Raw genomic sequence first — 26,941 nt, 5'->3', positions numbered from 1 at the left:
AAGAAGATCTATTCTCTCTCATAAATGTGGTGACCGGTACATGATACCCGTGTACTCCACTCCGTGCCTGACATACGTGCACATTTCTCACTCACTATCCCCAAATCCTGTAACGCGTGGGCACTTTCTGAGAAGAAATACAACTTTTGTCTACTTAGGATTTCTCTGCCTTGGAAATCTAAGGTATCGCTGGGTATTGCTGGCAAACCCAGTTCTGGAATCTGGAACAGAACATAAACAGTAAAACCTGTACAACCACAGCTAGAGAAAAAACTGTTCTTCAGAGGTGGCTTTTCTTGGGTTAAACGTGGGCAACTGCAGATAGATGGAGAGCGCTAGTTCTCGGGAACTGAGCCTGGGAATGGGAGCCAAAAAACCTTATAAGCAGTTGGCATTGCCTACCTGTTCTTGTGATGCATGTACACAGCATAAAAGCTTGCTAGTGTGTGGCCTTAAGCTCGTATTGTTTGATGATTATTCTTCCCTCTTTGGTTGAAAAGCAAAAGTTAAAAATATTCAGCTACATCACTTTCACTTTTTCTTTTTTCTCGTTTTTCAGTGACAATGACAAATATTGGAGAAAAAGGTAAGCTTTCTATTAGCTATTTACAAATGGAATTCGTATATCAGGCTGGTATAGTAGTTTACTAGCAGAACTGAGATACAGACCTGAAATAAGTGTATTTGCTTGTGTTCCTCAGCTCCTTTTATTACCCAGCTGTTTCTGAGTATTGCTTTAGCCATTCCAAATAGATGAGAAAAATGAAAACTCTTATTTTTCTTACTGTCTTCCTGAAGCATCAGCTAAAATAATCCTTTTGGTTTGTTTTTTTTAAAAAAAAAATTACTGTAAACCCAGGAATTCTGAAGATGAGCAAGGTGTTTGTGTGGATTGTGTACTTAAATGGGAGATTTTTTTCCTGCGGTTTCTTGTTAGTCAGTTTCCTTGAAGAAAAAGAATCCTTCAGAAACTTAACCTTTTGAGAAGATAATAAAACTGTGACTCCAAACTGTCATTGGAGTTCCTACCCCGAGGCTGTAGCATGTTTAGATTGCTTTTCCAGGTGCTATTTTAATACTACAGGACAACATGGAAGTGTAAATTGTTGGGATACAGAGCATTTGGAGGATGGGGTGGGGGTACTTCTGCCCCAAGTGTTTTCAGGGGTGAAAACTGGGCAAATGGGGATCAGCTCCAGTACAGGCAGCTGCAAGTTTCCAGGCAACTCCAGCTATACTAGCTATTTGTAAATGGGTTGCCTTGGAGCAAGGGATACGCCATTTGGGATCTCTTCAGAAAAAGTGTAAAACGGAAGGATTTCTGCCCAGGGAGCTGAAGACAGCGCTTCTTGTTCTGTCTGCAAGGAATTGAGGGTCTTAGGTTGGACTCTCAACACCCACAGGCCCAGGGAGCGGCTGGGTAGCCCAGGGTCTCCATTGCGGTGCAGGGAGACTGGTGGGTGGGTGGCCTGGGAGAGGTGACGAGTTGGGACCAGGGTCAGAGCAAAGAGCTTAATTTTGTAGACTTTAAAGAGGAAACGTGGGATAATGTCTTCAGACTTAAAAGTCTTCCTCCAGTAGTCTTTTTCTTCAGATATATTAAAAAGGAATTTTTTTATCAATTACAGTTCCTGTTATTCTCACAACAGTGAAACACAGAGGCAGATTAGTAAACACATGGTGTACAGAACTGACGTAACTTGCCCTGCCTTGCCATAAATATGCTGCTGTTTAAAAAAAGAATGATGATGTTTGAGCATATCATTTTTTTAGCATCGATAAAAATGTGTTCCTGCCAGATGGGTGTACAATAATAAGATGGTCATTTAGTGGATTGTGCTTGATGTGGAGTTCAGTTCTGTCACTTACTTACCGTGGTATTTTCAGTTTATAGACATGGCATATGGCTCTTTCCTCCTTTCATCCCAAAAGCTTTGTACAGCGTTTCTCCTCAGATTTTGTTAGCTTTTGTTTATTATTTTTAACTACCGAGTGAATAAGTATTTGCTGTGGTGCTGCTTTTTTTGAGTAAACACCAGAAACATTTATTCAGCGTTAGTTTTGAGGCAAAATTACAAAACCCAAGAACACGGTGGGCTACTGTTCCTGCATTTATACACACCTTCAGGCATGCATTATAGACAATTCTCTAGCACTGAATAGCATTACATATTTAAAAACATGGCCCAACCATACAGGGTCAGTATTTCAGTCTGTGTAGTGAAAGTACACAAGTTTCCCTTTGTGGTGTTTTTTTTTATGATCTTATGTATTTACGGAAGTTGTATAGAGACTATTTAACCATGTAGCTTCCATATAACCTTGAGCTGTCTATGATCTGAGTTCATCTGTACAGCAGGGAAATAATACTTTTCACTGTTGCTGCCCTAGCTGTGTCCTTTTTTTGCTGCTTCTCTGCCTGAGGAAGAAAAATTCAAGGAAATATTCTTTCTTGTGCAGTAAAGCAAGTTAATCAGAGGATACAAGTTTTGGATTTACTGTTTACTGTAGTGAATCGCTTAGTACCGTGAGAGCTCTTAAATGGGAACACCTATCCATCCATGGCAGGCTTAATGTTACCTTCTGTGTTGTAGCAAAACAACTCAGCGTGGTAAATGTTGACTGGCATCTGTTAAAAAAAGCTAAGAATAAATCACTGGCTGTGAAGAATATAAAGCAGTGAATGAACATTTGAATTTAAAGAACCTGCAGGTTTTTAACAAACCACCCTACTGTACTCCCTCCTAAAAATCTAGCAAAACAAGCTCGCTCGTTATGGTTACTGCTCAGGTATTGTATGCATGTCCACTCAAAGACTCCCCTTACTCTAGTCACTGTTTAGGTAGCTGTGCTTCCTTTTGAGGGGTTTTTGGGGTTTCGTTTGGGGCTTTTTGCATGGCTAGCAGTCTCCCTAGGTGGTTTATAAAGCTGAAAAGCAGAGATGCATCAGTTAAATAGGATTTAAGAAACGTGTAAAGGGAGAGCGCGTGCTAAATAATTATGGGGCTCCAATAGACTATTAACTATTCCTCTCAAACTTCTGTACTGTATGTAGCCTGTATCATGGCTTTCCCCCCACAGTCTGTATTTGTCTCATGTAAAGTTGCAGTGCGAGATTTTTGTTGCAAAGCTTTTGCAGAGCCTCTGTATTTACATCTGTTAGAGTAACTCTGTGATACATACAGCATCCGTTTGTAAGTACTATAATATCACTGGTCTGTTTGTATTAATTCTGTTCCTTTTTGTTTTTAGTTGTGTGCCTGGTTGCTTACCACATATTTTTCATGCTGTTCGTCTGGTCATATTGGAAAACAATCTTTACGCTACCAATGAATCCTTCAAAAGAAGTAAGATAAACTTTTGTTTCTGAAAGAGCCTAGTCAAATGCCTGACTTTGTAGAATTTGAATAACTTAGACTCTGAACGCATGTAGTTTTACACTGTGTAGAAAAATACAGATGGCAGTTACAATTTCTTAATAGGAGTAAGTCAGACTGCAAACAGTGTAAGGACCAAGACAAAAAGTTGCACCTTCTCAAAGATTTAAAGGTTTCTTTCAGTAGATATTTTTAAAAGTAGATAATATTTATGATAGTAAGAAGAAAAAACAATCTCCATTGGAAAAAGATGCAATTTTGAACTAGCAGCTTAAGTCTTTGCATGGGAATATAATGCTTTTATGTGGGCAAAAAATTTACTTGCCTGTGTTTAAGACTTATACTGCCTGTCAGCATCTGTCTGTTGTCCTCTCAATTAAAGCTTCTTCCCCGTGTGTTTACGTATGAAGGAACTTGGGGGTTGTGACGTGAGCACACAACAGGTAAGCTGATGCTGGGAAGCCACGGCTGGTTAAGTAGGAAGGGAGCTAGGATAGAACAGGTGCGTGGAAAAAGAGGTCTGAGTAAATATATACCTCCAGTTCACGTCCAGCTAGTACAGAAGTACAAAGAAGAAGGATCCAGTTGTCTTGGAAAATACTAAGATATAAAACCATGTGCAGTATGATGTAGCCTCAAGGTAATAGTTTTTAGTGCAGTATTGTTTTTTTTTAAATTTTAATTTCACACTCTTCCTAACATTTAAAGAAGAAAGAAACCCCAGAAAACTGTCAATAGCCTTGATGGAAATACTCCCCATGCAGCATGGTACAACCAGCACAACTTTTTGGGCTCTTCCGTCCTGCCTTTGGAAAGAAACCCCGCAGACCTCATTAGGTGCTGTGTTGCACAACCTCTGAGGTCAAGAGGATCATGCTCTGGCTGCTCTGGAGTTTGAAATATCCACAAAGCCGATGCTTGTTTCAGCATGGACTCATGCTGACTAACTCTAGCTCCTATAACTACCATGCCAACACAAAATGAATAGCTTGTGATTTCTATTATCTGTTTTGCAGAGGTTCTTTTCTGAATACTTTTCATTCACTAATGAGGTCTGTAACTGTGGAAACAAGTAGATAATTCAAAGTAATTGGCATCCTCCTTGAATTTCACACTGCAGTCTTTACTACAGCTTGGGGTGGAGAGGAGCAAAATAGATTAAGAACCTATTTCGTTTGGTAATTACATAGCAAAACATATGCATGCATATGGTGACTGTAGTGATAATTAGAAGGTTTTCAAATCATTGGACTGATGCCAATAAAAGACTTCCAAAACATTTTGACAAATCCTTAGTAATTACAGTGGGGAAAAAGCCATCAACAAAGCTATCGTGCAGTGCTACTGGAGAACTTCAAATGGGATGTTAAAAGTACTGAAGCTGAGTAATAGAAAGCAATGTGTGGTGTTTGTGTTCTTTGAATTTACACAATGTTGCTGGCAGTGACTTATTTGTTGTTCCATGTCTTTTTTTCCTAATCTACTAGAGCAGTATTTTAAAAATTTAATTAGTGTACTTTATAATGTTAAGTTACTGCTTGGCTTCTAGTTTCTACGGTGAAGTCTGTAAACATAAAAGGATGTATTTCAGCTTAACTGAACTGACTTTTATCAACTATAGCAAATACTCATTTGAAGACTGAAAAACGGATAAAGCTTTTGCGTTCTGTTTTCATGCATACTGCAGCTGGTGCAGACAACACGGCCTGCATATTTCCTTTTAAGCCTGTTTGAACTCTCTACACCTATGAAAAGCACTGAAGTTCTGGCTGCGGTTTCTCTTTAAGAGACTTGGAGGGACTTCGCTTCAGCGTGTGCCATTCTGTCCCTGTGTGTACCCCGTATATGCAAGCATTGCATGAAAGTGGGAAAGAAGATGGTTTCCCAGACAGGAGGGTTTTGTAGACTTAGGACTACTCTAAGAACCAATACAGAATGATGGAGCAATAGCTCTGTGTACACCAAACAGGAAGCATTCAAAGAAAAAAAAAAACCCCAAATGTTCTGAACAAAGCTTCTGCAGTGAGAAATCCTGTGTATCCCAATATAAATCAATTCAGGTGTTGGTAAGAGTGTTCTTGCTAGGGAAAAAAATGAAAGGTGACCTGAGAAACTCCTGCTAAACAGTGAACCTCCAGCTTCTGCTGGGAGACTGTGGGCTTTGTCAGGGAGGGCAAGTGGTGCTTTCTCTATGGAGGTGAGAATAGGCTCCGAACTGTGTGCTGCTATCTGCTTTCTTAGTTTTACTACATGCATCACTTCCATTTAGGACAAAAATCAATATTATTGTAATGATCAGCCATCCTGTAGCCATAAATGCTATGCAGAGGGATCTGTTTCTAATGCAGGCTAGACACAGCCACTCTGCCTGCTAAATACAAACCTCTTTTCAGAGGTGGTTCTGTCCTATTTCTCTGATAGAGACACCAAAGAGTTCAGCATCTGCCCATTTCTAGGAGTTACAGCGACAAAGCTGACTGTGTTGCAGAGGACTTTTGAGTGTAAGAAATTTGGACTACTTCATGTGTACCATGCATCTCTCAGTAATTTGTACCCTCTTGGCTCTTTCTAGAGGAGTGTTTGTTATTGCCACTTTGGGCAGTGACAGAAATTGTCCTTTTATAGAGGAAGATGAGATTATTCTGTCACACAGGACACCCATCTCTTCCTATCTCTGAAATACATCCAAACACCAGTGGCAAAGACCAAAAGGGAAAATGCCAGACACCAGAAGAGAAATAAAGCTATTTTTCCTGCAGTTACTAGTAGTGTATTTTCTTTCAGTTAGACTGTCATCCCGAGCTTATATTCACCAGCTAATACTTAGTATTACAGAGGTAAATTAACTGACCTTCCAAGGGAGTGGTAAGCCCTTGATCCTCCTCTTGAACAGTGTTGCTTATTACTTCTGGAAGCATTCAGCATTGCAGCAATACCAAATCAGAAATAATTTTAATTGTGTCTTAGTCGCCATAAACTAGATTAGTGCCCCTAGGAACACTGGGTTATTTGCTGTAATACCTTGTACATGCTGCTAATCCATCTTTATATAACGAATATTTCTTTCCCTTTACATCTCTACAGGTACTTATTTAACTTGAAATTTGCTAACATATGTTTGATTTTAAAAATTATTCCAGTTTCATCTATCATATTCAGACAAGGAGTCCCTGGAGAGGGAGCCTAGAGGTGAATCTCAGCAAGAAGTCTTAAGACGGGCAGCCAAGGATCTCCCTATCTATACACGGACAATGTCTGGAGGTAAATAGGTGTTCAGGAGACCACTGAAGGCAGGTGTCTTGATGTGCTACCTACACTAATTAGAAAGAATTTCAAGGGTTTGGGTTGTAGGGAAGAACTGCTTTTCATACTTCATAAAATAACAAAGTGAGCCAAGAACTCAGCTTTGATGTAGCTTTATGCAGCTGCTTTTATTCAGTGGAAAGATTGTCGGGAAGTAAATTGCTGCGTAGGATTTTAAAGTGGATTGGCAGTGCCTTACTAAATGTTTGCAAACTGACATTAACAAATAGCTTGTAATACTAACAAACTGCAGAAGAGGCTGTAGCAGTCTTTAACTGCATTTAACGTTAATCTGTAACTGACAGATTTCTTCTTTCATAGGTTAAAAAGGTAAAATCAAAAGTTAATCGCTGTCGGCATGTGATGTATAGCTAGATGGGTCACAGTCAGAAACTGTTACTGATTTACTTGCTGGTTGGTCGGTTGCAAGAACAAATGCTCTTCCTAACTAAGAGTTAATCTTAACCTACTGATACTGTAAATTTGGGAATGCTGGCTAGCTAAGCAAATCCAAGAGATTATCTCATATAGTAAATTAAAGCTGTTAGAATAGTAGCTTAGAATAGCGATATTGTTGAACAGTCTTTAAAGGTTTTCCAGTCTAGTGAGGGTTTTGTTGGTTGTTTTGCAGAGCTGAGGGATTTGGAAGAAAAACTCCTGATTAGCATGATTAGCAGAGATTGCAAAAACTGACCTTTTTCGGTTCTGCTGGATTCAGCACTGCAAGTGTTTAAAGAACGCTTCAATATTTGCAACTGCTTCTGATCGTGCTGAAATGCTTTCCTGGGGGTTCTGCTGGGCTGAGTATTTACTTGTGCGCAGACTTCAGGGATCGAAGTGTTTAACTCTGCATTGAGATCTAATCTTGGGACTTTTTCCTTTAGCAATCAGATACTGTGACCGATGCCATCTTGTAAAACCAGATCGTTGCCATCACTGTTCTGTATGCGACAAGTAAGAAAATATTTTAAATAAGTGGTTTTCTGAATAAATGTGGGTTTTTCTGGGCACAGAAACATTTCGGGTTTTATGCATAGATTTTCCAGGTTTAGTGTTTTGGCAGAGAAGCTTTTTTTATTCCTTTGATATTTTCAGGATTTTAAAAAAATCATTTATTTCTTTCTAAGGAAATCTGCAACTTAATCTAATTCATTTGAGGGCTTTCTTGATGCCAACATGGATTATGTGGTCTTACACATTCTTTAGGTAACGGTTAAAAATTATGAATATTAATAAAGAACTTTCCTTAAGAATGTAACCAAAAATAGCTGATAAACAAAAATTTGCTTCTTTTGTTAGAATCTGAATAAAGATCACTACCCATCTCAGTCTAATCATGATGTCACTTACATCTTATCCGAGGTAATAATATCCTATTTTTCATTGGATAACTTGCAGGTTCTTTTATTTAAAGAAAGAATCAACCAAGCATCTCCCATTTCTAAGCCATAAATTAGAGGTTTTGTTTGTCTAACACAAAATGAACTTCACCTCCATATTCCCCAGAAGTCTAATTGCTTTCTAATTTAATCTTCTTTCGCCTGTTCTTCTCTGACCTTTCTCCAGTTAACTTGGATGTCTGTGTGTTTCTGCACTCTTGCCCCCAGTGATTTAAATTTCTAACTTAGAAGGGGCTTTCTCAAAGGCTGATTTATTCTTAGCTTTAAAGAAAAAGTTCCAAATACTCTTCAGCTGGTAATACCTCAAACCTCCAAGCAGGATTGGGAGGCAGAGAAGACTTTCCATTTTGTGCAGCACAACAGCAGAGGCACTGAAGAGTAGCTGAGTGGAGACAGAAAGAGGTTCTTGTTGTCTTGTGTGGGATGGTCGTTGCAATGAAAGGAACATTCTTTTGTCTGAGCAGGGTAGAGAAAGAGGGTGACCTGTGTTATCCTATGAAATGTGAGCAAACTTTGCAGAATGTCATTGGTTAATGTATTTTTCAGAATACCTTAATTTTGTCCTTAGCATTGTCAAAATTTGCTTGCTTCAAGTAACTCTGATTTTTTTGTGCATGTTTTATTATGGAGATTGATTAATGGCAACAATGTTTGGGGTTTTTCCAACAAGGTAAGTTCTTAAAAACCTCCTGTGCACCTGCATATGTTTCTAGAAAAGCAACTCATGTACTTGGAGATATATTTAGTTGCATCACTGAGTATATAATAATTGAATTAGCCCTGTTTCTAAGTCTCGGTTAGAGAATAAACTGTAGTTGAAAAATATAGTCAGAATGAGGACAAAATTCTAAAGCTGAAGTTACAGATTGCATTTTCTTACCTCACTAAGCTCTTGACAGATCAGGCATTTTGAGTTTGGGTTACCTACCGTTCACTTGTAGGTAAGCTGTATTATATGAATTTACGTAGACCTCTTTGTTAAATATAGTGGGTAACCAATAGTACGTATAGGCAGTTCTTAATCTGTATGCAAATAATTTAAATCTGACACGTGACTGTGCTTCTGACTTTGGTTTTTCTTTGGCTTTTGCAATGCTTGGAATTCTGTTGGGTTTTTTCAAGATGCATTTTGAAAATGGATCATCACTGCCCTTGGTGAGTGTATTATTGCTTTCTTTTCTTACTTTCTGATTTGGTAAAACACACTCTTGAGGGGCCTGTTATGAAGGTGGTGCTAGAGTTGATATTAACTCTAGAATAGAGTTAGATGCTTACGTGAGGTTACTGGCCTTGAGGGACCATTGGGGTTATTTACTACATGTCCTCTTTTCCTAATTGAGAGATGTGGAAAAAAGTTAATGTATCATTTTTCTTAGACCTTTGAGTTTGGTAACTCCATGTTTTTACAGCCAGGATGAGGTAGACTTCCAGGGAGGAAAAAAAATTCTTTCAAGAATTGCATCTTTTCTTCATGGACTTTGAGTTTGATTATTACTGTGGCTTAGTTGCATTGTATGATGAAATACTACCCTCGGTTACAAACCAAAGGCAAGGGCTGGGCTCCTCCTGTTTGTCTTGGTCCTGACTACAGCCACTGGCATAATGCAGTTTGATTTAAGAGTCTCTTTTGTTTTGCAGCCGCATGGTAGAGACAATTGAAAGAAATATTTCACTGTACAGGGTAGAGCTACTTCCTACATATGTTGTTGGTGGAGGGGTATTAGCATGTAAAACTTGATGGTGCTTAGTGGTGTGCTGCTTAAAAACAAAACAAAACAAAATACCAACCAACCAAAACCCCAGCAGCCAAACCAAACCCAAAAAACTACACAAACAGATAAAACAGTTGATTGTGGAACAGATTTCTTAGAAGAAAAAAGGCTGTTTCCTTTTTTGGCCTTCTTATAGCTGTCTTGTAGAAAGCTGTAAGAAAAATAGCTGTCGGGCTATTCCTGACAGGATATCAGTGAAAAGTCTCACTATTACTATTATTATTCAGTATTATGCACCCTTCTTGAATGCTTTATGGTCTGTTTGGGATTTTTTGAGTTGTCCTGTCTTAGGTTAGTACATGAACATGTCCGTCATGTAAACTTGAATTTCAGAATAGAAGTCCATTGCATCAAATAACAAACCATAAACTGAGCACTTAAGTGTTGTGTAAAGGGTCCATAAAGTGGTATTTCACCAGGGCATAGACTTCAAGGAAAATAAACTCCGTTTTCCTCTTGGTAGCATTTTCTTATTTTACCTGTTTGCAGACTCTTCATATCCAAACACCACAAACACACCCAGTTTGAGAAAGTACTTTCTTTGCTCATTAAGTTAATAAGCCAAAAGAAAAAAGTAGGAATAGAGAAGGTACTTGAAAGACGTGTCATGCTTCTTGATGGAGAATTGTTCCTTTTCTACTCTAACTAACAGAAATGCAGTAGAAAAAGAGGTACTGTCTTGTTTTATTTTCCCAAAGCTGAGTAGATCTCTGTCTTCCTTGCTCACCCTGAAAAAACTAACTATGTGGGAAAGACAAGAGGATTTGAAATATGGCACAGGTGCTGATCCAACTTTGTGGTTCCCTTTGAAGACCCATGTTCAGGGGGTCTCTGGGAAATACCTCATGGCTGTTTTCCCAACAAAAGTAAGGGTGCAGGTCAGTATAATGGTGTGTTTTAGCCCCTCTGAAAACATCATTAGGTCCTGCTTTGCTTTTCGTGTTGGGATTGTTTGGTGGTGAGTTTGGTAGGAAGGAGGTGGCAAAGAACCTGTGTGATGTTTATGGAGAGCAGGGAAGCAGAAATGGGGGTTACTATTTTAATATTGGTCTTCAAGGCCAGGCTGGATGCAGCTTTGAGCAACCTGGTCTAGTGGAAGGCAGGGGGGTTGGAACTGGATGGTCTTTGAGGTCCCTTCCAACCCAAACCGTTCTGTGATTCTGTCCTTCTAGGAGAAAGATTTCTGGAGAGAGGACAGTTGTAAGTACACCAGGGAAAGTAAGATTTAATTTAGAAGGCAGAGGTAATAAGATGGTAGTCATGCCCCAGCCTCACGTCAGCTGTGTTCTGCTTTTTGGGAGGCTTTGTTTTGGCTATCACTCCTGGGCTAATGGAAATGCTGTGATAAACGGAAATATTTAGTGCTAATTGCCCTCTAGCTGGTCCAGAAGGTGTAAGTGAGGCAGCAATAAAAGCCTTAGTGATCATTATTCTAGTGCTCCTGCTGCTCATACCATAGATGGAGCTGCAGGCAGGAACGTGATGGCTTGAGGCACCAGGAAGATAATGTTTGCGTAACAACCCTCATATTAACAAGGTGCATTAGCAACACCTTAGGAGCCATTTGAAGCATCTTTATCTTTTGAGTCGTCTGGAAAGTATTTTGAATCTCCTTAATGCTGTGGTGCTTTTCGTTAACTGAGCTGCATCACCTTCAGTGCCTGCTAAGTTATTTTCACCTCCCATTTTCAGTAAACTAACTCTTGAGATAGAAAGGATCTCTCTTCTTTTTGTACTTCAGAATTAACTGCTTTAAATGTTGTCTGTAATCCAGATTTTGACCTGGAACGTGCTTTTGTGTGAATGTTTCACTATGTGCTGGTTTTAGCACATGATTATTTAGCAAGTTGTCTGTTCGTTTATCAGTTTCACTCTTCCTAAAAGTGTTAGACTTTAAATCTAACCACCATTCTTGGGTCTTACGATTTGATACTACATATTCAAATAGCATAATTACAAAACCCTGGTGTTTACTTTCCCTGCAGTGCTTTGGTGAACTATTCTCTTCCAGTAAGCATGCCTCAGTCTGGGGCTCTGCCAGAACCGCGGGGAGGGAGGATAATTTATTAAAGCAATTTTTTTTAATGAGTGTGCCAGACAACAAGAAGGAAATCATTTTGATTCAAGAAATACCATCTCTGGTGAATAACGATTCAGTTGGTATTGCTTTTCTCAGTAAGCAGTGTCATGAAGTAAAAACTGTCATAAAAGACATACCGTGTAAGTGAAGTAGGGTTATCACAGAAACTTTGCATCTGAACTGCTTGCAGTTAGTTTATCATGGAATTGCTGACTTGGACATATAAAATGAAGAAGGCACTTCACTCTGGAGAATTGTAAATTTGCTTTCCAATAAGTATCACAATGAGCTTAGAAACATCTTGTGTTGTGTTGTTTGGGGTTTATTTTTAATTAGAACAACCTCTTTTGCGTCCTTCTTTATTGTAGTTAATACAGGTACTTAGCTATTGCTGCATGTTTAAAAGGCTGTGCTAAGTTTCACGTTTAGCCAGGGTGGCAAGTTTTGTAAGAAGAATACCAAAACACAGCAGATATCACAGAAGTTTCTGTGATACCCGCCCTGAGGATGGATAGCAGTAGTGTACAGTGTAAGTTCATTTGGTGTTTTGAGATTTTACCCTATTCTGATTACTGTGTCTCCTGCCGTTACCATCACCGTCTCCCTAAAGACGATGACAGTTGCAATAACTTGTCCTGTACTTCCAACAGAAGCTAAAGTAGGGACTTGCCACACCTTCTTATTTTTTTGAGAATTAGTTTTCAACATACAGGTGCTTTCATGGATGTCTCTCTAGCATTTTTCATTTGGTGGATGTAACCTCATGACATTTAACAGAGCTCTAAAATTTATAATATGTAATATATTGCCCCTAATGGGAAGCTGCTGTGGTACTAAATGCGCCCTCAACATGTCTCCCCGATGGTATTCTATACTAGTTGCTCATTATCAGGTAAAAAAATCTTAAAAAATGGGAAACAGGGGAATTTGAAGCCCATAAGTGAAAATGTTAAAATGAGATTTAACATTTGGATGTATATTTAAATGTTCCTAATCTTTCTTATTCGGTGTCGTGTTGTCACTGCTATAGAACATTTACTGTTTCCTCAACAGTACTATTTCCCTTATTATTTTATATACATGTAATGCTTTTGAGGGATCTCTTGTGAATACTCTTTAAGTTTGAGAAGCTTACTAATAAAGTTTACACTGATATGTAGTGTGATTAATGAAGGAGGACAGGGATTAAATGAGACTGCTTTTATTCTCACAAAATTGAGATGCAAAAACTTGGCTCGTAACTGTCCCAGTTGCTATGTGCAACATGCCTAATGGTGAAACGTGGATCCTTAAGCTTACCTACTGGCATGGTTCAGGCCCAGCTGGCAACTCAGCACCACGCAGCCGCTCGCTCACTCCTCCCCGCTGTGGGATGGGGAGGAGAAAATAAAAGGAAAGGCTCGTGGGTCAAGACAAGGACGGGGAGGGATCACTCACCTGTTAACAGTCGCAGGCCCTAAGTCAAAACTGACTTTCAGCAAACTGTTGAAAGTGGTGTTACCTGCTAAAGTTCCTTGGGTAGCAGTTGTTGTTTCAGTTAGAATTTCTGCACTGATCTGGGAGTTGAAGCTACAGACATTTCAGTAGCTTGAGGTATCAGAGATAGGAAGTAAAACTTGCTTTACATACTGGTACTAACTTTTTTAGAGTAAATTGATTCTAAAATAAAATGTAAGCAAAGAATCTTAACTTGCTTTACATTCCATTTTTACTTTTTTTCTGTCAGGGTGAACAACTGTGTAGGATTCTCCAATTACAAATTTTTTCTTCTCTTCTTGGCTTACTCTCTACTGTATTGCCTTTTCATTGCTGCAACGGATTTGCAGTATTTTATCAAGTTTTGGACAGTAAGTACTCTAATATGCATGATGTGTTTAAGCGTGTGAACTTCCCACTGCACAAGAAGTCTAAGATTCAAGGCTTTACGTTGTAAACTAGTGTCTCCTAATACAGGGTACAAGAGTTAATCTAATAATCCTAGCCCTTTAATTTTTTTGCTTTTCGTCATAGTTTATGAAGTTTCACTTGTTCCTACGTTATTTTGAAGCTGCATATAGGACAAGAATGTAGTTATTAATCATTTAAAAATAGTCTAGAAGGGAATTTATATTATATGTACATTTTGATAACTTCTTTTAAAGCTGTGCTATGAAAAGGCTTCAGGGTTGTTTTCTAGTATTTTAATGATAATTATCTGGGTTCACAACTTAGGGTGGTACCTTCTTAGATTTGCAATATTTATGCTATAACTATTTCGAAAAGGCTAATTAAACAAAACAATTTTTGTAAAAATCAATATTCTTGTCTAGAAGACACTTCAAAGTTCAGATCCAAATTGCAGGTTCTTGTTGTCATACTTTCTCAAGAAAGGGCCCGTTTCCTTAACTTAGCTGCTGTCAACAACCTAATTACACGGCCACCTGTTCATAGAAGATGTATAATTCATTTACTCAGACTCTTGTTGCATGGTACGTTTGTGTCTGCACTGAATTTGATTTGGCTGAATAGAGGATTATTAATAATCAAATTAAACAGCTATTTCCCCAATTCTAACAGCATAATTATTTCTTTATTTTTAGAATGGCCTTCCAGATACTCAAGCCAAGTTCCACATCATGTTTTTATTCTTTGCTGCAGCAATGTTTTCTGTCAGTCTGTCTTCTCTCTTTGGGTATCACTGTTGGCTGGTCAGCAAGAATAAGTCTACGTTAGGTAAGTAGATGTGAAGCGCCTGTGTTTGACGCAAAAAATAAATAACAGATGTACACTGTATGTGTGGGGGTAATGGAAAAAGTGGGCAATCCTATACAGGAGCATTGGATCCTGGTTAGAAGTGCCCGGGTCTGGCACTGTCCAGTACGGATTCCCCAGTTCTGCTGCTCCCTGGTAGTTCTGACTCTTTTCCTCCTGCCCCAAGGAGCCAAGCTATTAATGAACCTACCCTCTTCGCCCACAGCTTAACAGAAACTGAATAAATAGATACAGAAAACAAATGGAGATCACTTTGTAGTAAGTGTTAGAGGCACTAACGACCACTTGCACAAGGGCTGCTTTGTTGGCGTACCCAGCCTAAGCTCAGAGTCCTCCGATGTGGTAGCTCAGTCAGGACAGTGGCTCCAGCGCATTGTTCCCACCCGTGCCCCCTGCAGAACCAAAGCTCCTCTGTTCAATCCGGCTGCAGTTTGGTTTAAAATCTCTGAACGGCATAGTTATTAATTCCAAAACTTTGCCTGTACTGCAGTCGAGGATGGAAAAAAACCAACCCCAGTGTGGAAGGCAGGGTGATTGTGGTGTTAGTTTTGATCAGCATGAATGAGCACACAGAGCCAATGTCAGAGGATGATCTGATGCAGAAGAACACGCTTTAGGGCGGTGCTTCTATATTTAGCAGTAAATGAACACGGAGATCCGAAGGGCAGTTCCACAGTTGTGAGTCCTGTCTACCATACAGCCACAGATGCACAGAAAGGACTCTGTGTTATGAGACGATGTGAAAAATCTCAAAGAAGGTGGCCTGTGCCTGTACTGTGGGAGTGTATCTTTAACTGCATTGAGTATCGGTGTTAAACGAGGATTTCCCACCACGTGGATGCATGTTTGGTTACAAATCTTAAAAATAAGTAAATAAAAGGGTTTGCAGAAGATTTGTGTGCCTGTTCTGTACTATATCCTGGATTGTAATATCACCAGTTTGCAATATACTCATTGAAGTGTCTAAATCTTTAAATGGTTTTCTGTTGACATAAACTGAATTGGAGTAAGCTAATGACTTGATCTGGTTTTTTACAGTTCTCTTCGGATTTACTAATATGTAGATGATAAATGGAATTAATTGGAAGAAAGCTTGTTTATTTCAAGATTTCTCTAGGGTTTGTGGGTTTCTTCAGTATTCTGAAAAATCATTTACTTAGAAATTAGTATGGGAAAAAATTTGGTCAGTCTAGTTCTAAGTGGAAAAAAGTTTTATTAATGATGGTTAAATGAACATAAATAATTAAGTGTCCTATTTAAAAACTGTTCTTATTATTTTAGTGCAAAAGAAAAATGTTCAGAGGTAACTTCTAACTCAATATTTCATGTTTTTAATACAAATTGAATTCCATGCACGTAATTAATTTACCATGTTCTGTACAGTTAAGCTACTCAAAAAGATCACTTTGCCTTTCTTCCTATTTTACTTTGGGAAATTGCTCAATATGTGAAACCCTGAACATGCAATAAGTTTGGTAATGAAGCCATCACAGTTTTAAGTGTGATTGTGCTTAAATCATCCTGGGAGCTATTTTCGTAGCCTAACAGGAGCATCTAAAAGGGCGTGTCTGGTTTACCTTCCCCCATCTCTAACTAACGAACACTACATGTTGAAGGTCATTTGCAGCAGCTCACAGCTAAGGACTTGCTGCAGAAGGACGATCTCTCCATGGCTCCCGCACGGTTTGTGTGAGCTGTACTATCAGGATGTAGTTTGCCTACTATATGTAGCCAGTTAAGGGAATAAAACAGCTATCAGTCACTTGGCGGAAAGGGACTTGAGTTTTCTGCTTCAGGCACTTTGCAGCATTTGTAGCTATATGTAGCTCCCTTCTCCAGAAATACAGGTTGGACATCCATGGTGAATAATCTGGGTCTGCGAGTAAAGTGCTTTCTTCACGCAGCTGTAGAAACACACAGTATTTTCATGGCCCAGGGTGTGACGAGTCCTACTACTGAAGTGGGTTGAGCTTTTCTCCCTTTTGCATTACTCTTTCTGTAGTAAACCCTTTGTTTACGTTTCTCTTTCTTGACCAGTCTCTGTGGCGTTGTCACATGCTGAAATGTTCCTAAAAGATACCACTCCCCCTTGCTGTGACTAGGGAGGTGGGTGGAGGAAACGTCACCCTTCCTCAGCAGCAGGACTTGGCACACGGTGGCTGTAGCACTGACTTTGGCTTTCGTGGCTGGACCAGCTTCCCGAGTCATTTGGGCAAGCCAGCCTTTTTTCTGGGATGATGGGATTATCATCCTAAATACTGGTGCGAAACTTTAATGTGCTGTCCTGCCAAGAAATCTGATTTATTTTTTTCTTTCAAGAGGTATTCAGAGCTCCCATATTTCGTCACAGAACAGACAAGAACGGCTTTAGCTTGGGCTTCAGCAAAAACCTGAGGCAGGTGTTTGGTGATGAGAAGAAATACTGGTTGCTGCCTGTGTTTTCAAGGTATGCTCAGCGTGTAATGCGTTGAAAGCGTTGAATAATCAGGATCCACAGGGTTTTCAGGAGTATTTTGAAATAAGATACAGTAACATGCACCTTAGGAAAAAAAGTTCTTCCAAGTATTTTTTTGTGTGTGTATGACACTAATTCTGAATTTTCCAGTCTAGGGGATGGTTGCTCCTTCCCGACTTGCCTTGTTAATCAGGACCCTGAGCAAGCGTCCACACCGGGTGGTCTTAATTCAACATCCAAAACGTAATCTGCTTTTTGTTACTCTTTTCAAACTGTTGATAGTCTGTTTTTTTTCCTGTGCACATATAAATAGAACCATGTATAAGATAGTTGAAAGTGGTACACAAATGAAGACTATCCTATTAATAAATACAGGTCAGATTTTAAACAGCTAAGTTGTCATTCAGCTGATCCTCAGACTTTTAATTAAATTGATGGAAATAAGTTTGTCTCGGTTCAGTGGCATCCCAGGACCTGAATTTCCCACGCCTGCCTAAACAGTATCCGTAACGTTCTGTTCTGCATACAGAGGAGACCATTAGTTGGTCTGCCTGTGATACAGACGCGTTACCCTGCAACGCTTTCGGGAGGCCTGCTGCTGCGTCTCCGGTGAAAAGATGCTCCGTGTAAGGGAATCCCAGCTCTCGGCACTTGTGCTGAAGCACAAGAAGCTGCGTGTTAAATGCAAGTGTTTTGCATCCTGTTGTCAGCAGAAATATTATCTTAATCCTCATCCTTCATGTACATGACATCTTTATAGAGTGTGGGAAGTATGCAGATGTTCCTTAAATGAATTAAATATAATAGCTTAGTATTTCATATTGTAACTCTTCAGCAGCATTTATGTAATGAAGTGTGTGATAAGGAGAGCAGGCTTGAATATGTGACGAAGAAATGATAACTGAATCATACTGACAATCTTCTGTGAATAAAAGAAATACAGTAGGTTTCGGGTTGTTGACCTTTTACACCTTAGCCCAGCAATCCATAGCTCGTATTAGGCGAGTGATTTTGGAGGCGTTCTCTCCACTCTTTATCAGGTCAGGTTTGTTGTAGTGGGAGTGAATATGCATAGAGTGCAGTTGGAACTGAAGTACGTGTATTAATAAAGACAACAATCAGCATGTTTCCCCGTCCCGTGCTAGAGCTGCTGTTTAGATTGCCCTTGCGTCTGTGGCAGCTATGGGTTGATGGATGTCGTGACAAAAATGCAGTGATCCGTCAGAAAAGCAGTGAGGCAGGGTAGGGGAAATACTGCCGGTGACAAACCGTTCGTAACGTGTGCTGAGACAGTGAAAAACTGCTGCAGTTTACTGCAATGTTCTTTCTATTGGCATTACAGTGAGAACCACCTGTTCCCTGCAAAGCCGTTGCGCGATTCCCAGAGCCATCTTCTTACGGATACGCCGTCTTGGTCAGAAACTAGTGGAATGGCTGAAAAGGGCAAAGTTGGTAAGGAACTGATTTAAGCTGCAATCATTCATTTTGTAATGAACTAGTTTTGGAGGATATCGTGTGGAAATGACCAAGGTCACTTGGTTTTTGTGTTCAGGTGCATGTTTGTAGGAAGTTCCATGTATTGAGCTGCTGTGCTCTTCCCAGTTAAACTTGACCAAGAGAATACCCAACAGTAGTAGGTGCTAATTATCTTTTAGGCTGAGCCTAATGATGCTTTTGGGAATAAATTACTTAAATCAGAATATGACACCTTTTTGCAACTAGTGAAAAGCCGTGTAAGGGACACAGGACAGGAAAAGATGTGGTAATAGTAGAATGAGGTTAAGAAGGTTAATTATTAAAGGCTGTGTTGTTTGCTGAAAGAATCATGACACCTTTTCCTGTGGAAATATCTTTTTTTTTGTCTTTAAAGGTATGAGCAATCCTGCATTAACCATGGAAAATGAAACCTAGTTTCTCTCAAACGAAACACCTGAATATATAAGGAAAGGTATGTCGATACTCTGTGTACTTCATAACGATGCCATGATTCGTTACCCCTTGAAGAATGCACAAAAGAAAATTACTAAAGCAATTCCTATCTGTTTTTTATTTAATGTCTTTTTTTTTAGCATGAGGTAGTAGCACATGAATTCAGTGTTAAGCTAAACCTCTGATTTCTTGATGTGTCACGTTTGCAAAATACTGTTTCATCTTTATTGGTTTTAGGGGGTATTACAAATTACTCGTATTCCCTTTCTCTAGAAAGATAACAGACTTGTGTCTATTCCAGCTGTCCAGCAGATCTTTGTAATGCTAATTTTGAAAACGAATCGTAGAATCGTGACCCCATCGTAGAAGGCCACCTTATCAGTCAGGCACGGTCTGCCCTTGATGAAGCCGTGTTGGCTTCAAAATGAAGTTAGTTCTTAACGCTGAACGCAAAGATGGCAGCTTGGCCTACTGAAGCAGGCAAAGGTCTGTCGGATAATGAAGTAAGAAGAGATTTATTCTAATATGTAGAACTGTTAGCAGCTTGTTCGGTGCTAGGTGCTGAGCATCCTGCTCCATAGTTTTCAAGTGCTGCCAACTGAAGACAAAAGGTGTCCATGTGACTTCCTGTACGTTTAGTCGCCTGTTGTCAAAAACAGCTGGATTGTTTTGTTTTTATAAATTTATTTCTTGCATCAGCACCTTACAACCTCAGCTTCTCAGAGCGCAGGTTTGAGGAGCAGCTAGTAAATTTTCTTAGGTATGTAAGAGGAGGGGGCTCTAATAATTGGGTTGACGGGAATGGACGTACTCAACTGTCACATTCACTGTAGCATTTGAGGATTTCTAACCCCACCCAAGCTTACAGAAATCAGCTATTTTATATTTAAAGTGGGCTAAAAAATTTGACTCCAACCCAAAGAATTTCAGCATGCCAAATAGTGATTTTCCAACAGTGTTGGAGGAGTCAGTCAGTCAGGAGTCAGAAAACTGACTAGCAAGGTCAGTTTTCACCCTGCTGTTGGAAATACCTTTCAGTCATCCTGAAAAAGTGTCTCAAGTGGGTGTCCCTGATGTGTGTGTGACTTGACTCCTGGACATGCTGTCAGGCTGCTCTGGGTCACTCCTGGAGGAAGTGGAAGGCTTAGAAAGCCATCAGAGAACTGCAGTGATTGTTACTAGCCCCACCAGGCGCGGTATTGCCCTGTCAAGGCAGATGATAAAAAACGGTGGCTGTGCAGATGCAAGAGGTGGCCTGCAGCTTGTACCAAAAATGTCCCAGAAGCTCAGTTGGATTCATGAAGCCAGAAAATTCTTGACCGTTACATTCTGGGTTTGTGGTGAACGAAGACGTAGACAGTTCCAGATATAGGTACATCTACAAACTTGATGATGGTGTGAAGTGCAGAAGTGTTGAAAATGTGGGTGTCAGATGCACAAAGTTAGAGATGAGCGAGCAAGACAGCCGGTGTCTGCAGTTTTGATAGCTCTGTGTGAGGTTTTAGATTCTATTAAAAAAACCCTATTTCTAACCCTTTGTTCAAAATGTAAAATGATATGCTTTTGCCCAGTTTAATCCCTCAGCTGTTTCAACAAAACAGCAGCTTCTGGAAAAGAATAAATTATTCAACTTCACTAAGTTTAATGTCTTACATGTCATCACTACCCAAAAGTAAAGCATTAGAAAGAGGCTTTAAAGAAACAGATTTTTGTATTATGTGACAGAAATATCAATTGCAACTATTTTCTGTCAGGTTGGAGTTCTACTTTCAAGAGCCCTAATGCTTTATTTACTTAAGTAATAACTTTTAACCCTGAGATCATCATAGAATCATAGAATGGTTTGGGTTGGAAGGGACCTTAAAGATCATCTAGTTCCAACCCCGCTGCCATGGGCAGGGACACCCTCCACTAGATATTTCTGTGTGGCATTTAAAAGACTTTCATGGAGGTGTAACACAAAAACCAGGTTACTGTGTGTGTACACATATATAGCTGACATACAGTTGCTGGAATAAGAGCCCTTATGTAAAAACACTTTGCCTTTTTTTTAGCTACTTCACATTTAACTTTGTTTTTAACTCAGTTTATTTGCCCTTAGGGAGTGAACAGAATACTTTATTAAAGATGCTGAAGTCACAACACAACTAATTTTGTTTGACATGAGAAATACATCCCACAGCCCCTGACAGTGTGTCAGCAATTTGAATTTCTGTCCCAACTAGAGTTATATGTTCAGTACCCTGTGTTCTGTAATCCTTTAATCAGAGGACTAATTACTGAGAGTGCTAGATGTGGTTTATGCTAATGTAATAGGGAATTGGTTTTTGATGTCGGTACCTGGAAGTACTCTGGAACTAGCTCCCTTCGTTCTACACACTGCTGGCCTGCTAGCTCTGCACTCAGTTTTCAGTCACTGTCATCCTGAAGTGGATTAATAACATGATTGTGAACAGTCTTGGTGTGCTCCTCCTCAGGGTGGGATATTCATTCCGCTGTTGTTCATTTTCCCCTTGGAGTTGATGAGACCTGTTGCAATAACGTACTAAGTATTCTTCAATTCTAATAATGTGTTTTGTGATTAATGGCCTGTTGCAGTTTGAGAAAAAGCTGTCATTGGAAGATGCGCTCTTCCAAGTATCAGCCCCGTTGGCCAGCTGCTCCTGTCTGCTCCTGTGTGGATGTGCTCAGAAAACAAACTGACAGATGAATAGCTGTCTCCATGTCACTGCTTGAAACATGAAACTAAACATACTACTTCTGAACCACAGAAAGACTGTTTCAACTTAAAATCACTGGGTTTGAATGGTGAAGGATGAGTCTGAGTATTAGGAAATGGAAAAAAAAAAAGAGGAGTCTGAGTTTACAATTGTAAAAATTCAACGGCTGGTTTTACTTTGCTATTCAGCACAAGAAAATTGTAACCTCTTTGCATATCAGTCCACGTTCTCTGCCTTGGTTTTGAAAGTTCACCTGTTAGAACAATTTGAATTAAGTAGTTGACTCTCAAATCAGAGTTTTGCACTAGTGGCTTTATGAAGTGGAAGAACAGCCAGTGTTGAGTAAGAATAACGTGGTGGCTGTATTTTCTTGCTCAATAAGCAATTTTTGTAGATGGGGAAACCCAAGTGAAGTAGCCGACCATTTTTGGAAAGCATTATGGCAAAGGCTCCATTTTTCCTCAGATGTGCACTACCAGTAGTTTAAAAAGTTGTGGAGAAGGAGGTAAAACCCCTCTGTTCATTGAACGTTCCAGCGTGTCACTGGAGCAATAAAAAGCCTGCGTTCAGACGGATAATACATAACTGGAGCTGGCCAGCTGGGGATTTTGATGGGAGCTGCACAGGGCAGTGCTATGGAACGGGGGTTTTACTGTTCCGGTTGGAGCCGTTAACCCCTTTGGGAAACAAATGTTCACTTTGATCCGAAAGGCTTTTCACCAAGCTGCGTTTCTGGGGGCCACTGTCCTTCCAAATCCCAGTTTGTTACTAATCAGCAGTTGTCTTGGAATTCTTTTCTCACTTGTCCTTTAAGACACTACCTTTCTTACTGCATAACTGAACGAGGATCACCAACAATCCAGGAGACTCCCTGTTGTAACTTGTGCTGTTTACATTTACAGGAAGGAGATGTTTGACTGCAGTACCAAAAAGCCAAGCTGCTGCCCGTAGGAGACCCCCTCCTATTCGGTTAGGAGCTAGCAGCTTCCTTAGGATCAGGGTTGGCCGGCCAGATAATGAAAGATGCGTTGTCAGCTTTCAAAGTCAAGGAAGTTTCTGCAACACAGATGTAATTGTCTCGTGCCTTTTCTACACACTGCATTTACGGTATCGGCATTTACAGTTAAGTGCAAATTATTATGCTGAAAACAACTGTAGGAGGAACTTAGTTATGCTTTCTAGGAGGCTAGGTAAGACAACTGGTCCAAAACAAAAGCAAAAACCTCTGGGATGAAGCTCAGTTCAGTTGAAGCAGAGAAATACTTCCTGTTGCTAAACCTGAGTCACGTAATGGGTTGGTTCACAGTGTAAAGGTGCCAGCTGTTTGTTCAGAAAACTGGCAGCAGGACTAGGTGATGGATTTCTGAAAGCAGAAGTCTTACCGACTCTCCGACAGGCAGGTAACCTTATAATGTGGTTCCTGGGTTTCCAGTTGCTGTTGGAGCACAAACATGGAGCTTTTTTTTTTTTTTTTTTGAGGACAAAATGTATTTGTTTTACTTTGTTTTTTTCCATCCTAACATTTTACCAGCCCAAAAATTTCTTGTTTCTTGCCAGAAGTGCCAGAGTACAGATCCCTTGATGTAGAACACCTTTTTTTAAACTAGCATGAAGGTAGCACACGGTTTACATGATGCCTGCAGATATCTAGCAACCAAAAGTTTTTCACAGCTGCTGATTCGGTGTCGTTCTGTCAGCTTACCTCACGTGAGTGTTCGTTTAAAGGGTAACTTGTCAAAGGGTAAGGGGGAGAGGGGAAAATATATTTTTTAACAGTTCAAGTTCTCTACCTGTATAGTCTTGTTTTTTACGCAGTTTGTCACAGGGTGGTTTGCCGTGGAGCACGCGTTTGAAAAAAACCAAGTTGAAATGCAGCTTCAGTGTAACTTGCTCCGTATTTTTACCTACAACCAGATTTCTTCCCCAGCAAAACTCACCGTGTAAACGGAGCTCTCTGATACAGAAGTCGGCCTCCCTGACTGTGTCCCAGGCTCTGAGAGCTCTCTGTAAGGCTGGTGGTCGCTGCAGAGAAAGGACAGGGATTAGGGATCGAGAAGCGTCTTGGAAGTCACGCTTAGAAAGCACAATAGCCCTAAATAACCTGCAGCTTTGATGTAGCCAGAGGCTGTTGCTCTAGCAGAAAACTGGTGGAGGCCTGGGAAACGTGCTGCTGAAGGGAGGAGGAGAGGGAGAAAGAGAAGTGACATAGCTCAGAGATAAACAAAGGTTTAGGAGATCCGAGCCAGAGGGTTGCAGCTGCTCCCAGGATGGGTACGAGCACTGCCAGCAGGCTTCTGAGGGTTCCTGGTGGTTCGCACTGCATGGAGGATGAGCCAAAGGGAGCTCACCGTGCTCTGAAGTCCCGTTTCTGGTATGCCTGTGTTCTTGGCGTTCAGGTCTCCAATACTTTGTATAGTGAAGTGAAAATGGTCTTTCTGACATGTTGTCATTGAGCATCAATGCTGTTACAATGCACGTGGGAGAACTCCCAAAGAGGTAAGGGAGCAAGGATGCAGTGGTGGCATTTGTCCGCTTACACTGATTCTCCTGGTCTTTGTATTCTTGCTAGGCACTTTACTACAGCCTTTTCTGCTATTTCTGTATTTTTTTAAAGACTGCTTTTTACCTACTGTACAGTTACTAATCATCTTTTTTGCTAAAAGAGACAGTAATAGCCCAGATATTTGCCTAGCAGTATGACTGTAGGTCCAGCTCCAGTGGAAGCTGGACAAGTTCTGCAGCATCCTCAGATGGGCCCAAGTCCCTAATGACAAGAGTTAGATTTATTTTGTATATGCATAAAGAGTCACGTGAATCAGAGCCCCCCGCACGTGTAACTTAACTTGTAGCTTAGAACAAACCCAGCACATGGGATTGGACCACCGGAGGCAGCCCACACCTGTTCTGTGATAGTTGCTGTTCTGGTGATGGAGTGCTCCAGGCTTTCCCCGAGAACTGTTTCGGTTAGGGAAATGGAACACCTAGGAGGGGGTGAGAGTTACATGGCAGCTCTAACTTGAGGGAAGTTGATGCTGCAGGGCTACAGCTCTTCAGTAGCCCTCGGGTGTGGGCAGGTAACTAACATAACACTGCTGATTATTTTCAACCATTTCTGGACTGAAAATCAGGGTCTTCAAGCAAGACCCCAGCAAGGTTGCAGGACAAGTTTGTTTCAGCACGTGGTATGGCTGTAGCTGTCGTTAATTATTAGTTTGGACTGAGAGTTCTTGCCCTGATTCAGTTGACTGGTGTGCTGGAGTTGCGGAGAGGGTCTATTTCTACACAGATTTAGTGTATAACCTTGCCACTTGTTGGTGTATTGCTCACATAAATAAATGCTTCCTGTTCAGCAAGTCCTGTACGTGGTCATCCCTGACATGCTACCTTCAGTGGCACTTACAGCCAAACATCACCTCTGCTGTGGCTCCGTTAACAGCACGGTCCTCACGCCTTCACTAGCCATCTGTGACTCGTACAGGGCAGTCTTCCTCCCGGTTTAATCACTGGATCCCTAGCTCCTCACAAAGCTGCCACACTGCCAAACAGGTTAAGGGGGAACTAAATCCTTTGTGTTCTTTCATGGGTGAAACTCTCCACCTCTCCATACTGGTGGAGCAGACATAGCTGTGCTCGCTCCCCCGGATACTGCTGGAGGTCAGAAAGGTAGAATTTTGTCCCAAAAGAAGGGGCTCTTAAAATCACCTTACTCTGTAGAAATGAGGATGTGCAAGAAAGGGAAGTACATTACTCACCAGTGCTGTCCCATCACCTGCAAGAGATGAGGGCTCTCTCCAGTCCCTGCCATGCCAGACTCTTCCAGTGTGCCTGCCTTTCCACTCAGCTGAGTCTCCAATAGGGAAATGATGGATCCAGCACTGGTGCAGAGAGGAGTGAGGCTGCCTGCTCAGGGGCCTTGAGAAATGCAGGAATAGTTCCATCAAGATGAAAGCAGCGTGCCACTTCAGGCATAACCTGCTGTATATGCTCTGAGCTTTCCCTCTTTTTTATTTAAAACCCTCCCATAAATATATGTGTGTTGATCCATATACAAACATTCTCATCCAAAACAAGGAAGACTTAAAAAAAGGAGCATGCTGCTCTGCTGTAGGGGCGGTGTCTTTACTGCCACTCCACTTGCAGCTATCGCATGCTCATCAGTGACCTGGTCAGGACAGGAAAAGCAGCCGCCTTCTGGGGTGAAATCTTGAGCAAGTGGCATCTGACATAACCTGTGGAAGCCTTGCCTGCTTTCCCCTGTGTTCCTCAGTTGTTCCCCTCTTAATTTTTGGATCATGATTCTCTCTCTCTCACCCCTCCCTTCCATAGAGGTCCAGACTGAAGCCTGTACAATCAGTATCTACATACTCCTTATCCCTCCTCCCTCCCAAGGTTTATCCTAGGTAGATACCTCTTCATTTCTCCCAGGTTTTCCTAGTGGCACCCGTTACTGAAACACAGTAACTCAGTCATCCTGGAATCGGGCTGTGTGGTTTCCAGTATCTGGGGCAATGATGACATCCTCCATCCCAGAGCGCTGTAATCTTCTCCAGCAGATGGGCCCAACAGTTTGCAGCAGGTGGAAGAGTGTGCTATAAGCCATGTCCCCCTTCCCACCTCCTGCACGCTCCCAGCTTCACTGATTGGCATAACTGGAACAGGCCCAACACTTCCCTGACATTCATCACTTTATGAAGTAATTTTCCTTTTTTTCTTCAGAAAACAGACTGATTCTCAGTTCAGCCTAAGAAGCAACCCAGTTATAAAGACAAAACACACAGTGTATGCACGTATGTGTTACACACTGAATAGCAGGAGCCCACGTCCAGTTATTTTCTCCACCATCAGACATCAAACTGGCTGGTCATTCAGACAGACACAAGAACGACAGAAACCCTGCGGCTCAGTGACAATACAGGTCAACAAGGGGTATGCCAACTACAGCCGCAGCGCCGACCTGATACCCTGTAAAGGATAAAGCACATTCCCTGTAACACAGCTCAAGAAGTGGGGCTGTTGCCAATTCCCACCTGATGCACAGAGAAGACTTTCCCCCTCCTCTCTCCATCTCTTTCCCCCACATTATCCAACGCAGTTGGAGCCAGGCAAGAAAATAATTACCATCAGTGCTGTGTAATCACAGAATGGTTTGGGTTG

The 26,941-nt window shown here is 40.8% G+C and overlaps 1 protein-coding gene across 1 annotated transcript; it reads left to right on the top strand.

Annotated features, from left to right (window-relative positions):
* Window positions 1–565: 565 nt before the first annotated feature.
* ZDHHC2 (zinc finger, DHHC-type containing 2) lies at window positions 566–21,859 on the top strand. Its single transcript, XM_010154253.1, has 12 exons — window positions 566–586; window positions 3,253–3,347; window positions 6,518–6,638; window positions 7,565–7,634; window positions 9,203–9,235; window positions 13,659–13,779; window positions 14,512–14,644; window positions 17,003–17,129; window positions 17,289–17,381; window positions 18,481–18,590; window positions 19,009–19,086; window positions 21,666–21,859. The coding sequence occupies exons 2-11, from the start codon at window positions 3,285–3,287 to the stop codon at window positions 19,047–19,049; spliced, it is 912 nt and encodes a 303-aa protein (XP_010152555.1). The 5' UTR covers window positions 566–586; window positions 3,253–3,284; the 3' UTR covers window positions 19,050–19,086; window positions 21,666–21,859.
* Window positions 21,860–26,941: the final 5,082 nt, after the last annotated feature.

This window comes from Eurypyga helias, unplaced genomic scaffold (genome assembly GCF_000690775.1).
Source record: "Eurypyga helias isolate BGI_N326 unplaced genomic scaffold, ASM69077v1 scaffold42536, whole genome shotgun sequence".
NCBI classification, from domain to species: Eukaryota; Metazoa; Chordata; class Aves; order Eurypygiformes; family Eurypygidae; genus Eurypyga; species Eurypyga helias.
The sequence above is the reverse complement of the archived record's forward strand: the minus strand, read 5'-3'. Positions and strand labels throughout refer to the sequence as shown.

Excerpts from the sequence above, each read along its gene's own strand:
- ZDHHC2 (XM_010154253.1), top strand. The coding sequence starts at position 3,285 with ATGCTGTTCGTCTGGTCATATTGGAAAACAATCTTTACGCTACCAATG. Across the intron at positions 17,130-17,288 it reads TTGCTGCCTGTGTTTTCAAG|TCTAGGGGATGGTTGCTCCT; the intron begins GTATGCTCAGCG and ends TGAATTTTCCAG. Across the intron at positions 18,591-19,008 it reads GGCTGAAAAGGGCAAAGTTG|GTATGAGCAATCCTGCATTA; the intron begins GTAAGGAACTGA and ends TTGTCTTTAAAG.